General features: G+C 40.7%; 1 protein-coding gene across 1 annotated transcript in view; it reads right to left on the bottom strand.

Annotated features, from left to right (window-relative positions):
- The window catches only part of ERC2 (ELKS/RAB6-interacting/CAST family member 2), a 944,454-nt gene that overhangs the window by 523,178 nt on the left and 405,352 nt on the right, over positions 1–15,924 (bottom strand). The window contains exon 12 of the mRNA XM_040408024.1: positions 2,466–2,592. Within this exon, the coding sequence (XP_040263958.1) occupies positions 2,466–2,592 (127 nt within the window). The remainder of the gene's footprint in view (positions 1–2,465; positions 2,593–15,924) is intronic.

The following is a 15,924-nucleotide window of genomic DNA, read 5'->3' on the forward strand; positions in this document are numbered from 1 at the left end:
TATTATGGATTCCGTTATTTTCCGTTATAACCATGTTACCATGTTGATCCTTACCAAATAATATGTCCTGCATATGCAATAATTACAGCTTACAGTTTGCAATCATGCACTTGATAAGTATAGATCAAGGAAGGGTTATCTGGGATGGGGGTTCAAGGTAACAGTTTGACCCCGTCAATTTATTTCACTTACAATCAAAAATAATCAGTCCCCTACAGAACCTTCCAAAAACAATGTAGAAGATAACTATTAACATGCAGACAATTCACAGTTTTGGAGCACAATAATATATGATGCATTGGCCGGCTAAATCCTGTTGGAGATTCACAGTAAAGACTAGATAAAGGACAAAAGACTCAATCAAAAAATATGCTAAAATGGAAATTCTTGTCGTTTGAACCCAATCTAGTTGGCACATTGGGTCCAAACCCACTGCCAGTAACATATACCAACTATTAGTTGGCTTACTTGGTGTCAGAATTTTGCACCACAATTTAGGCACACATTGTCAGGCTCACTTTTCAGTCATGACACACCACCTTTTCAACTAAACCATACCCCTTGTCAGAATAGCCCCCCAAAAAAGTGTCTAAAACACTTACGAAATGTGGTGCAAAACATGCAGTTGTTTTTTTTTTGCTGTGAATTTTGATTAGTAAATCTTCCTCTGTGTTTTCAGTTGGCGCCAAGACCTAATGGTAAATACTGTATAGTCAACACATGGCCCTGCCTGGTGATATGTCAAGTAGAGGTGAATACTTTTATCAGGATAGAAGTGTGAGGCCTCAGACAGATCTAGAGACCCAAATCATTCGGATTTGATGGGTATGGGACTGAAAGTCAAAAGCCACCAAAAATGGCGCCTGCAAGGCACAAAATGGCTTACACAACGTAGCTGAAACAGAGTAAAAATCCCTTAACATTGCATTGATACAAAAAGATGAACCACAATGATCAACCTATAATCTGAGATGGGATTGTGCAATTTGCAAAAGTCTTATTAGTGACATTAATCTTACCTTCAAAGATAATATAACGTTAAAAGAGTATGAGCAGAAATTAGAACAAAACGTATGATGCTTTGAAGGCAACCTCTCTGATGAGCCAGTATATCTTGTGAAACGTGTTGGAGTAGTAGAGTACAGTATTATTTTGTTGTTGAGGGACTTATGGTGAGGTTAGGGTGTAGGTTCCTGTCCTGTCCTTAGTGGCACCCTTTTCAAGATGGTAACTCAACTCTGGGCCAGTTGTTAGAGTGAGCTCTGTTGGGTGTACCGTAATTCACTCAGACCACGGTAATTTTACCATATAAGCGAGGGCCATTGTGAAAGAAGTGTGTTCCTCTAGGGCTACGAATAAGCAGGGATCGCCTTTGGCCATTGGGAATCAAAATACAACTCTACCCTTTTGCATACACTCACAGCTTTTCTTTCTCTTTTGCTTCTCTTTTAGAATTTTGTAAGTTTGAAGGTTAGGCTTTACACACGTGAGTATCATTTTAGCATGTGTGTTGAGTTTTTGAAATCAGAAGAAGGCCATCCTACCTGGATGTTGTTCTACAGAATATTAGAAGGTAAAATCAAGTACCACATCTCCATATAAATAACAGATGGTTAAATCCAATACAATAAATCTAGCAACAATGAAAGTGATCACAGATATGAAAAATCCAAATTAGCGCGATAACCACAATCCCAAATCAGCATGCTTTATTTATGTGCCCTAACAGTCAAGCCTGAATGATATAATGACATATGTCTGTCAATTAAAACAGCATTGTAGACCTAGCTTACAATATGCCCAAGGACTAATAGTAAAATATTACGTATAGGGATAGATGTTTAAGCATATAAACGGTTAAAAGGAACCTGTCATCAAGTCCACACTGTTCAAACTATGGGAAGCATAAAATCTCAACAGGGTCCCTCATGACAGGGAGCTAAGTCTTACTCTGAAATGCTGCGGTGTTTCAGGAACAACATAGTTTTGGAGGCAAAAGTCATGGGGAGAAGAGTCCACTTCTCCCCAATCTGTTGGGCTTGGTTGACAGGTTATACCATCTTTTTTTTTTTTTTGCACAAGAGAACCTTATAATAAAAGTTGAGATGAATACACTGATACATGTATGGATTTGATGGTATACTGAGGAGCGGTGGAGCTCTGTGCTATATTCTGGATTTTTTGCCACTAATAAGAGATATTTTGAGGTCTCTCATACACTAGACTCTTCTTCCTATGCCCGGCTTGTTTCCAAAACTATGTTTTATGCTGCCTGTGGTTCGTGCAGGTTCCCTTCAAGCCTACGGAGATATGTTAGGATGATCGTACTGATTAAAATAAATGATCCTTACTCTTTTTGTTTCTTCCCATTCCAAGAATCATATATTATTTTTTGTCAATGTAGCAGTAGAACTTGAATTTTCTTTAGGATCTCAACCAGATAGTTTGACTATATCTGAACGCACCTGTAGATGTTGCGAGTTGTCCGGTATATTATCATCCCTCCGGCGAGGGTCATCTGTGTTCTTTTTCTTCTCCATTTGATGATTGTGCTTCAGATTGACAGATTTCTTGTTCTGATCTTTCATGATCCTAAGATTAATGGTAGAAATATTTTTAAAACATGATATCATATACAACAATTATTTTTTTTATAGATATATCAACACATAAATCAGCACTATGCTTTCTCCCGTCTCCCAGGTCCGCTGCCTTGGGATAACATTGGGATAATACTCAGGAATATTTTTTGTATTCGCTCCTTCCTCACTCCTGAATTAACTAAATGCCAGTGCATGCCCTCATCATTTCCTGCCGGGACTACTGCAACATCCTCCTCTGTGGCCTCCTATCTATTCTCAACTCTACTGCCAGGTTAATCCATTTCCAAGAACACTTTTTTTTGTTCCCCTCTTGTCAGTTTTTTTCACAATCATCTACTAGATTTCTCTTGTGCTTCCCCCATACTCTGGAAATGTCTACACCGGCACATCAGACTCTCCTCCAACAATGAAACCTTTAAAAGCAACCTGAAAACCCACCTCTTCAGGAAAGCATACCACCTGCAATAAGCATGCTGCCACCAGACAGCCAGATCAGCAGCTTTTACTCTCACCTGCTGTGTCTTTCCCCTTTCCCTTATAGATTGTAAGCTCTCATGGGCAGGGTTTCTCAACCTTTGTGCCAGCAGTCTGGTACTAAGCTCATGCTCATTGTTCTTGCATTGTTTTATGTTATGTATGCATACACCCTCTCTTAGATGTCTATGCATGAGCATTCTATAGTTTTTTTTTACATATTTTATAGGAAAACATAGGTTTCCTATCACCGGAGAACCTGGATTCCTAACTCCAAAGTCCAGGAAGTAGTTTATTATGGAAACCATGTTTAACAGCTATGGAGCTTCAATTTTGTCACTGGGTCACGGCTTCCATTATGGCTCCTTCCAATATGGTTCCCAATTTATGACAACAAAAGAATAGCTAGAACCATTGTGAAACACACTACTTTCTTAAAAACCTATAAAGAATTCATATAGCATCACGAGGGACCATTCTACATGATGTTTTAGAATAATGACCATAGATCTGACTTAAGCCCTCTAAATCAAAGTCACAAAATGTCCTTCTGAAACGCTTTCAGCATAATCATAACTTGTCTTTCAATAAATGTATAACCATAATCATATTTAGGGAAGTAAAGAGAATTTGTCACCATGTATGAGAGTTTTAAAATAGCTTTCAGCAATCTCGGACCCTCGTCATGTTGACTTTGGAGTGGATGACCATATTATGCAATTAGCATGCTAACCGTTGGCCGGCCTGCTAATCAAAGCAGCCTGCAAGATAATTTGTGCCCTGTTCTCCGTCACTGAGAAGTGTTGATGTGCAGTAAGGGACTGGAATGGAAGAGACACATAGAAGCTGGGTATGCATTCAGCATCTGTCATTTAAAATGAGCAGAGCTAAGGGATTTATTATTGCTCATTCTTGACAAACCCAAAGAAGACATTATTGAAAGGTCTAAACTATTTGTATCTCCAAATAAATGGAACACATTGCCCCCCAAAATTCCATGATTAACTGTAAATCTGAGGATTTTATCAATGTCCACAAAGAAGGATACATTTGACACAATCCGATGGACAGTTTCCTCTTTCCGGCATACTTTGCAAGAATGCCGGAAAAAATAGTGCATGCAACTAATGAACTGACCAAATTTTATGATTCCTCTAAGGCTACTTTCACACTAGCGTTTTGGCTTTCCGTTTGTGAGATACGTTCATGGCCCTCACAAGCGGTCCAAAACGGATCCGTTTTGCCCTAATGCATTCTGAATGGAAAAGGATCCGCTCAGAATGCATCAGTTTGCCTCCGTTCCGTCTCCATTCCGCTTTGGAGATGGACACCAAAACACTGCTTGCAGCGTTTTGGTGTCCGTCTGACGAAACTGAGCCAAACAGATCCGTTCTGAAACACAATGTAAGTCAATCGGGACGGATCCGTTTTCTATGACACAACAGAAAACGGATCCGTCCTCCTTTGACTTTCAATGGAGTTCATGATGGATCCGTCTTGGCTATGTTAAAGATAATACAAACAGATCCGTTCTGAACGGATGCATGCGGTTGTATTATCTGAACGGATCCTTCTGTGCAGATCCATGACGGATCAGCACCAAACGTGAGTGTGAAAGCAGCCTAAGTCACGCCAGTTTACTCCACTTTACTTCCTGTACTACACTTTTCAGGCACAATTTATACCAGGATTATGGAGACTTTTTCTTACCCAAGGTGTATAAAGGGGATCTATTTATTTGACTTTGTTAGGAGTTGACTAACTTTGTCTTTCCAGGAGAATGGTTCCATGGCAGACATTAAAAAGTGGAACTTCCCTCCATCATGTGCACCATCCCCCTTTCCAAATCTTTATAAGAAGGAAGAGACAGAACTCTTGAGGTAATTAGTAATTTCTTTATTCTAAGAAGTTACTGTTGCAAGATGAGCCCTGCTAAACGCACCTGAGAAGGCGATAACCTTTTCCATGGCACCAGAGATACATATACTGCCTATATGGTACATATGATCATATTTCCTTGTAAAAATAGAAAAACTGCAAACTTTCATACATTTTGCTTCAATATTTCTATACAGTATGCGTCTTTCTAAAAATATTTATTCTGTCAAAAGATTTTTGGGAGATTGAGAGATGTGTGCTGTCCCAGCATTTATTTATTCTATTTAAAATAAATTGCTGTATTTGTGTTATCATATCATTACCATGTTATGTGACATTCTTGTTATAGGTTTCCTGAATGTATTATGTAAATCCCATTGCCTTTGCGCTCTATCTACTCCTCCCTTTCGGTGACATCACATCCTGTTTGTTCTGTTCCTGTGTGCTTCTTTCCTGCAGCAGACTCAGAGCTGGTGAGAGCAATTCGTTTTGACCTCTAATGTCCTCCATGTGTCTTTGCTCAAGGTGAATTCAATAAATTACCAAAGTATCTCCATTGTATTCTCCTCACTGGATTTTCACATGCAACTGGTACCACGACCTAAGGGATATTAGTGAGTTCAGCTGTCTACCATTGCTTGTACAGAGATTACCATTCACAACCAGTCAGAGACTTTTCTAACGTACATCTGTGGCAGAATAAGATGTGTATACGTTATCTGACTAGCTATAGAATATGCAGCATGATCGAACCTCTGGTTAAGAAACTTAAGAACAAACATGACCGAGGAAAGTGTTTCAAACTGAACAGAATTTCAGGCTTAAATGCATGCCATTATATATCCTATGTAATCATGAAGTTCACAAACAAGTTGTAGCAATGACTATTTTTCCAAAAACTTTAAGAACGAGGAAGTCAACATACATATTCTATTGAAATGAAAATCTACATGTGGTTTTAAATAGAAAATCAACTGATAAAGCCATAGTTGTCATCAGTTCCAGACCAAAACTCTTGTAGAAATAACTGGTGGTTTATGTGAGGCAAGAAGAAAACATTGGATCTGGAAATCCTGACTACTGCTCCAAGCCACTGAAATACCTAGAAGAACAATGCGGATGTCTGTGAAGAAATCTAACATGAACTCTGAAAACAAAACTCTAAGGTAAGTTCATGATCCTGGAGGCTTGTTATTTTTTGCTCTGACATCCTTAGAAGATGGGTCATCATGTTGTGGACACCCTAAGGCTGGGTTCACACTTGAGCGTTTTACATCGCGTTCAAACGCGCTGTAAAACGCTCAACACATTAAAACCAATGCTTCCCTATGGCCCCGGTTCTCACTTGAGCGTTTTACAGCGCGTTTGAACGCGCTGAAAAACGCCCTACGCTCAAACAAGTTCTTGAGCTTCTTTGGGGCGTTTTGACGCGCATTTGTGGCCACAGGACACTGCAGTCAATCACACAAATGCGCGTCAAACACGCGTTTACTATTGCAAAAAACGCGCATATAAACGCCTAAGAAGACCCCGCCATGTTTTTTTTTTAGGATAAACTGAAAAGACCAGCAGTTCTGGGCATACTGACAAGATCAGACAGGTCATGATGTTGTTGTGGACATCCTTACAAGACAAGCCATAAGGTTCTTGTGGACATCCTTACAAGGCAAGGAATAAGCTTCTTGTGGACATCCTAACAAGACAAGTTATGATGCTGCTATAAACATTCTTAAAAGCCCAGTCATGATGTTGTTGTGGACATACTAACATGATGTTAATGTAGACATCTTTACAAAACCAATCATAAAGCAAACCAAAATATACAGGGTGGGCCATTTATATGGATACACCTTAATAAAATGGGAATGGTTGATGATATTAACTTCCTGTTTGTGGCACATTAGTATATGTGAGGGGGGAAACTTTTCAAGATGGGTGGTGACCATGGCGGCCATTTTGAAGTCGGCCATTTTGAATCCAACTTTTGTTTTTTCAATAGGTAGAGGGTCATGTGACACATCAAACTTATTGGGAATTTCACAAGAAAAACAATGGTGTGCTTGGTTTTAACGTAACTTTATTCTTTCATGCGTTATTTACAAGTTTCTGACCACTTATAAAATGTGCTCAATGTGCTGCCCATTGTGTTGGATTGTCAATGCAACCCTCTTCTCCCACTCTTCACACACTGATAGCAACACCGCAGGAGAAATGCTAGCACAGGCTTCAAGTATCCGTAGTTTTAGGTGCTGCACATCTCGTATCTTCACAGCATAGACAATTGCCTTCAGATGACCCCAAAGATAAAAGTCTAAGGGGGTCACTGGATATGCAAAATTGCTACATGATGATGTGTTTCCCTCTTTATGAACTGAAGCTGGCACGTTCCCTGAGTTTTTCCAGCAAGATGGTGCACCACCACATTATGGGTGTCAGGTCAGAGCATTCCTAGATGAACAGTTTCCTGGAAAGTGGATTGGTCGTCGTGGGCCAGTTGAATGGCCCCCAAGGTCTCCCGATCTGACCTCCTTAGACTTTTATCTTTGGGGTCATCTGAAGGCAATTGTCTATGCTGTGAAGATACGAGATGTGCAGCACCTGAAACTTCGGATACTGAAAGCCTGTGCTAGCATTTCTCCTGCGGTGTTGCTATCAGTGTGTGAAAAGTGGGAGAAGAGGGTTGCATTGACAATCCAACACAATGGGCAGCACATTGAACACATTTTATAAGTGGTCAGAAACTTGTAAATAACTCATGAAAGAATAAAGTTACGTTAAAACCAAGCACACCATTGTTTTTCTTGTGAAATTCCCAATAAGTTTGATGTGTCACATGACCCTCTTCCTATTGAAAAAACAAAAGTTGGATTCAAAATGGCCGACTTCAAAATTGCCGCCATGGTCACCACCCATCTTGAAAAGTTTCCCCCTCACATATACTAATGTGCCACAAACAGGAAGTTAATATCACCAACCATTCCCATTTTATTAAGGTGTATCCATATAAATGGCCCACCCTGTACTTATGGACATTTCTAAAAAGACCAGTTAAGATGTTCTGAACATCCTAGTAAGAGCGGTGATGATATTGCTGTGGACATCCTAATAAAACCAGCCAAGATGTTGTCGTGAACATCCTAGCAAGGCTAGTCATGAAGATGCTATGAACATTTTGTTCTAATTTATAAACTTTTTATGATGAGCACAACAATATAATTTCTTGAATAAGATTAGTAACCTAGTAAAGTGACTTCACAATGGATTGTGATAAAAATGTACCATCATTTTTTTTTTTTTCCAGAAATCAAATACTGATGGCCTATGTTTGATTGGTGGGGGACTAACTTTCAGAAGCTTAGATTTTGTCAGAATGAAGAGGCCACTTAAGGGTCCATTCACACGTTGAGCAAATTGCAGATCCGCAAAACACGGACACCGGCATTGTTCGTTCCGCATTTTGCGGACCGCACATCGCCGGCACTCTCAAAGAAAATGCATTTTCTTGTCCACAATTGAGGACAAGAATAGGACAAGTTCTATTTTTTGGCAGAACGGATGTGCGGATCCGCAAATGCGGATAGAACATTCCGGCCCCATTGAAAATGAATGGGTCCGCACCTGTTCCGCAAAATTGCGGACGTGTGAATGGACCCTTAATGGGACTGAGCTAGATTTCCTGGCACAGCTGCTCTCATAGAAAAACCACCGTGACTGATCGGTGGTGGTAAAACGAATCAAACCTTGATGAACTAGCCACAAAGGATAGACCATTGATATATGACTCCCACAAAAAGATATGTTTAAGTTTAGCCACACATTTCACTCGTACTGGATGGGAGAACTAAAAGATTGTCAGTCAATCATCTAAACACATATCTTCAATAAAACACATCCACTAAAGATTTAGATATAACCAAATTTCAAAAGATAATATGAATTAGGGTACTTTCACACTAGCGTTAACGTTTTCCGTTATTGAGTTCCATCACAGGGGCCCAATACCGGAATAAAATGCTTCAGTTTTATCCTAATGAATTCAGTTCAGGATGCATCAGGATGTCTTCAGTTCAGTCTCTCTTACGGTATTTGGCCGGAGAAAAATACAGCACCATGCTGCAGTATCTTCTCCGTCCAAAATTCCAAAACACTTGCCGGAATGCCGGATCCGGCATTAATTTCCATTGAAATGTAATCATGCCGGATCCGGTATCAAATGTTACCTAAAAAAACTGATCTGGTTTCCCGGTCTGCGCATGTGCAAACCTTTAAAAATGCAAAATAAATAAATACCGGATCTGTTTTTCCAGGTGACACCGGAGAGACGGATCCGGTACTTCAATGCATTTGTCAGACGGATCTGCATCCTTATCCGGAAACAAATGCTATACGTTTGCATACGGATTTCCGGATCCGGCAGGCAGTTCAGACAACGGAACTGCCTGCTGGATTCCTCTAACGAAAGTGTGAAAGTACCCTTATGGAAAAATTATGAAAAATTCATAATTACATAATTTGTGATAGGTATTACGGTCTGGGAGGGGACTGAAGAAAAAGGATAGAAACAGGTGACGCATGTCACATTACTCACAGAGCTGGTCTTGTGACAAAAGGCCTGTGCTACATCAACATTACATCATCAGTCTACAGTCTATTTAAAAGACTCAGAACTGAGCAATTTCTTGTGATGTGTCAAATGAAAGAATATGCAATCATCATAGCACACTTGAAGAAAGGAGCATTTAAAAGCCCTGTCCATAGAACTCCCATCTGTCTAATTTATCTACTGCATTGGCGGATAATTCCAGCAGAATACGGAATAGGAAAGACTGTTTATTTTACTTGATTAGAGTGTTTGTCTTCTGCTGCTGGGGTCTGTTTTTCCTCCAATCTTCTGCCTTTTATCTGTATTTATTTTTCTCCGAGGACCTCTTGCTGCTGCCGGCCTTTGTCAAGACCATGGTTGGTATGCACATACACAGAGGGATGGAACAAATACATAGCAAGTAAAGTATGCCGCAGGTTTGGGGCATATTCATTCCATTAAAGGCAACCTGATACAATGGTAGGGATTATTTTCTCCTTACATTTTCTATAAACATTTTAGATGTATGAGAAAGAGTCATTCTGAACACAGATCATGTTGCGTCATAGGCAGAAAATGCCATATTAACTGAAATACTGTACAATAAAAAAAAAACACTGCCTCTAGTGTTCAAATGAAACTGTACAGTATTAAAAGACTGAAAATTAACTCAAATACCTATAAAAAAAATTCGAATAAACCAGTTTGGTGAACAAAAAGAAGAAAAATATTACCTAATAAAAGTCCCTCATCTTATTATTCAAAAGTACAATATAATATTTAAAAAAAATGTGAGCTGCCACACATTAACCCCTTAGGCCCTATTTCACCTTAAGGACTTGGCCATTTTTTGCAAATCTGACCAGTGTCACTTTAAGTGCTGATAACTTTAAAACGCTTTGACTTATCCAGGCCATTCTGAGATTGTTTTTTCGTCACATATTGTACTTCATGACACTGGTAAAATGAAGTAAAAAAACCTCATTTTTATTTATAAAAAAAATACAAAATTTACCAATTTTTTTTTAAAAATTGCAAATTTCTAAGTTTCAATTTCTCTACTTCTATAACACATAGTAATACCTCCAAAAATAGTTATTACTTTAAATTCCCCATATGTCTACTTCATGTTTGGATCATTTTGGTAATGATATTTAATTTTTTGGGGATGTTACAAGGCTTAGAAGTTTAGAAGCAAATTTTGAAATTTTTCTGAAATTTTCAAAAACCCAATTTTTAGGGACCAGTTCAGGTCTGAAGTCACTTTGCGAGGCTTACATAATAGAAACCACCCAAAAATGACCCCATTCTATAAACTACACCCCACAAGGTATTCAAAACTGATTTTACAAACTTTGTTAACCCTTTAGGTGTTCCACAAGAATTAATGGAAAATAGAGATAATTTCAAAATTTCACTTTTTTGGCAGATTTTCCATTTTAAGAATTTTTTTTCCAGGTACAAAGCAAGGGTTAACAGCTAAACCAAACTCAATATTTATGGCCCTGATTCTGTAGTTTACAGAAACACCCCATATGTGGTCGTAAACCGCTGTACGGGCACACGGCAGGGCGCAGAAGGAAATGAATGCCATACGGTTTTTGGAAGGCAGATTTTGCTGGACTGTTTTTTTGACACCATGTCCCAATTGAAGCCCCCCTGATGCAACCCTAGAGTAGAAACTCCATAAAAGTGACCCCATCTAAGAAACTACACCCCTCAAGGTATTCAAAACTGATTTTACAAACGTCGTTAACCCTTTAGGTGTTCCACAAGAATTAATGGAAAATAGAGATACAATTTCTACATTTCACTTTTTTGGCAGATTTTCCATTTTAATATTTTTTTTACTTTTACAAAGCAAGAAACTCCAGAAAAGTGGCCCCATTTTAGAAACTACGGGATAGGGTGGCAGTATTGTTGGTACTAGTTTAGGGTACATATGATTTTTGGTTGCTCTATATTACACTTTTTGTGAGGCAAGATAACAAGAAATAGCTGTTTTGGCACCGTTTTTATTTTTTGTTATTTACAACATTCATCTGACAGGTTAGATCATGGGATATTTTTATAGACCAGGTTGTCACGGATGCGGCGATACCTAATATGTATACTTTTTTATTTATTTATGTAAGTTTTACACAATGATTTTTTTTTTTGAGGCAAAAAAAATCATGTTTTAGTGTTTTCATAGTCTGAGAGCCATAATTTTTTCAGTTTTTGGGCGATTACCTTGGGTAGGGTATGATTTTTGCGGGATGAGATGACAGTTTTATTGGCACTATTTTGGGGTGCATGTGACTTTTTGATCGCTTGCTATTACACTTTTTGTGATGTAAGGTGACAAAAAATGGTTTATTTAGCACAGTTTTTATTTTACATTGTTTACGGTGTTCATCTGAGGGGTTAAGTCATGTGATATTTTTATAGAGTCGGTCGATACGGACGCGGCGATACCTAATATGTATACTTTTTTATTTTTTTCCCTATTTTTTTTAACTTTATTTGGGGAAAATGATGTTTTTGTTAATTTTTAATTGAAACTTTAATTTTTTTGGGGGGAAAACTTTATTTTTCCAACTTTTTTTTTACCCTATTTTTTGTCCCACTTTGGGACTTGAACTTTTGGGGGTCTGATCCTTTACAATGCATTCCAATTCTTCTGTATTGGAATGCATTGGCTGTATGAGTAATACTGTGTGTATTACTCATACAGCTTCCGGCCTGTGAGATCCAGGGGGCTGGATCTCACAGGCTCGTCACCGGAAGGCAGCGCGATGCCTTCCATGCCATCGGGTCCCCCCTACAGCCGCATGGGGACCCGATGGCACCACCCTCCGCCGCCGCAACCGCAGGAAAAAGCCACAAACCGCAGGTCTGAATTGACCTGCGGTTTGCGGCGATCGCCGATATGGGGGGTCACATGACCCCCCCCCCGCGTTGTGACAGGATGCTCGCTGAATGATTTCAGCGGGCATCCTGTTCCTATTAACCCCTGCCGCGCCGCAATGTACTTTTAAAGTTAGGACGTACTGGTGCGTCCCGAGTCCTTCAGGACTCGGCAAACATGGCGTACCGTTACGTCCTACGTACTTAAGGGGTTAAAGGCAATTTATGTGTACAACAGCTTGCCATCAGTCTCCATGGGTGAAAAAAGGAGCGGTATGTTGGATTTCAACATGCCCAATTCATGTGCTCTCGTAGGAAACAAGCTGCCTCCAGAATGGCCTCCCTGCCTCCACTGCAGTTGTGCAATGAGCTAGTTTGGCTATTTATTCAAACATTTATTAAAGACAAAACATACATTTATAGTACTTGAAACATCTATGAATTCTTGGTAAGACTTCATCAGTGTTGATATGCCCCAAATGGCGCATCACTGCACAGTCACATGCGCTTGGGGACATGTCATTGCTTAGGCCAGTCATTGGCTGCAGTGGCGCACATGACCCTGTCCATATCTAGGCAGGAAGTAAACAAACCGGGGACCAGAGAATTGCTAAACAGATCTAGTGCACCAGAATGAGCCGACAGGGAGCATGTGGTGTATTATTATTATTATTATATTTTTTTTATAAAGTAGGTGCTACACCTCCGGGGCCAGTTTAAAAGGGAAATAATCTTGGAAAACTCCTTTAGGGTCCATTCACACGTCCGCAATTTCGTTCCGCATTTTGTGGAACGGAATTGCGGACCCATTCATTTCTATGGGGCATACACAGTGTGTCAACAGCAGTATTTAGTGTGTTTGTAGAAGGGGAGGGACATTTAATCACATTTCTGTCTTCAAGTTACAGAAGACACACTTTCAATTTTGCTAGAACTGTACCAAACCTGTGACTTTTGATTTAGGAAAGTCATGAGTTTACATAAGGCCTCATAATAAAATGTCTGGAATATGGAAGGGTTCAAAAAGAAAGAACCAGGCCTTGTCCTTCCAGAGCCAGAATGTGGGTAGCAGCAGCAGAAGATATCCAGCCAGAAGTAGTATTAGTAAACCACAGTTCTCAGTCGTTTCAGAAAGGCGCAATATTATCATTGAGGAAAAAGAGTATGAGATTGTGGACTGAATGGCTCTCTCATCCTCTCAGTTACAGCAGGATGATGTGGAGGTCATCTCTGAGTCTGACACCATGCTTTTGACCCAGGGGTTCCAGTATTCTTCCTGATCCTCCTCCTTGCAGCCACAGAAAAGCCTTTTAGTGTAGTCCTCTCTGCCTTCACACCCCCACCCCCCTCAGTGCGGTGCTTTCATTTTTCCTAGGAAGAGGCAACAAAACCCCAAAACGCACTACAGCAGATAGTCAAGAGAATATCCCTGTTAATGTGAGAGCACATGAGGAGGCTCTGGGGCAGGTGGGGGACTCATTGCCTAGCTGTGTTGGTGATAGTGCTGATGGTACTTGTAGCCACAGTGTTGGTAGTAGGGACAGTGGTATCGACAGTGGCACTCTGGGCAAATGCAGAGCAGGGAATAGGGAGGAGTGCCATGGAGCCCACTATGAGAGATCACAGTCTCAAAAAATTGGCGATGAGGGTCAGGACTATAAGAATGATTGTGTGCTGGACAGGACCTGGAAGCCAGATTGAGGTGCTGAGGAGACATCAGAAGAGAAGGGTGGTGGCTGCAGTGGCAATAAAGAGCAGAGGCAATGTATGGCCAAAACCTCCAAAAGAATTGGCAGGGCCAGATCTCCTTCTATTGTGGTCAGCTCGGGAACTGATGATGCCGCTGATACTGTGGGAGCAGGCTCAAAATGTGGTAGACTTAGGCCAAGCTGAGCTGACTATATCTCTGCGCAAGCAACTCCCTTATGACAATTTTCTCCACAGGGCCGGCACACAAAGCCACAGCCATGTGCAAGATCTGCAGGATTAAAATAAGCCATGGTCGTTCAAACACAAACATGGATACCAGGGCTCTATGGAAGCACATGAGGTGGCATCATCGGATCCTGTGGGAAAATAGAACTGGCCAGGATTCTCAATCAGAAAAGTCTGTCTTCCTTCTCCTGGCATTTAGAGATGAGCGACGTTTAGAAAACTTTGATTCGGCAGCTTCGCTGAAGTTCAACAAGAAATTTGATTTGTTACAAATGAATTTGTCATGAATCGCTATAAATCAGGTATACCCAGGCCAATCTGCCCAAAAGTAACAGTGGCCTGTAATACTGACACAGGAACTCTACAGCTATGAATATTGGTGCACTGCACACTTATCTACACGGCGATAAATTAGACCTGCCTGTAAGGCCTCATGCACACGACCGTTTTTCGGGTCCGCATCCGAGCCCCAGTTTTTGCGGCTCCAGTGCGGACCCATTCACTTCAATGGGGCGGCAAAAGATACGGACAGCACTCCGTGTGCTGTCCGCATCTGTTGCTCCGCTCCGAGGCCCCGCAGAAAATATATAGGATGTCCTATTATTGTCCATTTTGCGGACAAGAATAGGCATTTCTACAATGGGCAGCCCGTTCCGCAAATTGCAGAAAGCACACGGACCGCAAAAAACTGAACGGTCGTATGCATGAGGCCTAATACTGACGGCACAGTAACTATACAGCTAGCAGAATGGATTAGCTATGACTCTCGGTGCACTGCACAGTTATGTACACTCTCTGTTAACAGTTTGCAGCAACATTGTCCCTAGACATGAAGATCTTGTCACGTCTTTCCCTATGTTCAGCTCACAGGAAAAAGCCGGCGACCACGCAGGATCAGGGTTTTATAGGGCTCTGGCTAGCTGTGACATCACAGAAGGGAGGCTGGCTACATGGCAATATGGGAGATCTCACATTCTCGGGCTTGTCTCCTCTACACTTACTTTCACTTTCAAAAATGTGCAGCCGCCCGCCATTTTAGGAAAACAGATTCATTACTAGGAAGCGCAAGGAAATTTGGATTTATTTAGAATCAAAGTTTTCCTCAACTTCAGAATGAAATCTGCTTCGGCTTCTTCGCTTCACTCAACACCACTGGTCTTCTTTGAGGCAGCCAGCCTTCATCCCCAAGCACTACAGTGTCTTTGTTACCATCATCAGCTGCTTCTTCTCCTGCTCAGACTTCTTCACCGCTCTATCGTGAGATATCCATAATGGAATGTGTGGCCATGGAAAAACTATTCTCGACCAACAATCAGCTTATGTGTAAGCTGAACTCCCACCTGTCCAAGTTTCTGCCGGTTCAGTTGCTGTCGTACCACTTAGTCGCGCCTTGTCTTTGCCTAAATAAAAAATTTCTGGGCTCTGGCCCGTGCTGTGGAGGAACTTTTGGCTACGCAGTGAAGAATACCACTCCTACATGGAAAATTTGACTTGTGGCGCACTTCCATGCCTTTCCCTAAATGTAATTTTTTTTTGGGGTGTGGCCCAGGCATCGTGCTGGGA

Source organism: Bufo bufo, chromosome 9 (assembly GCF_905171765.1).
Source record: "Bufo bufo chromosome 9, aBufBuf1.1, whole genome shotgun sequence".
NCBI lineage: Eukaryota > Metazoa > Chordata > Amphibia > Anura > Bufonidae > Bufo > Bufo bufo.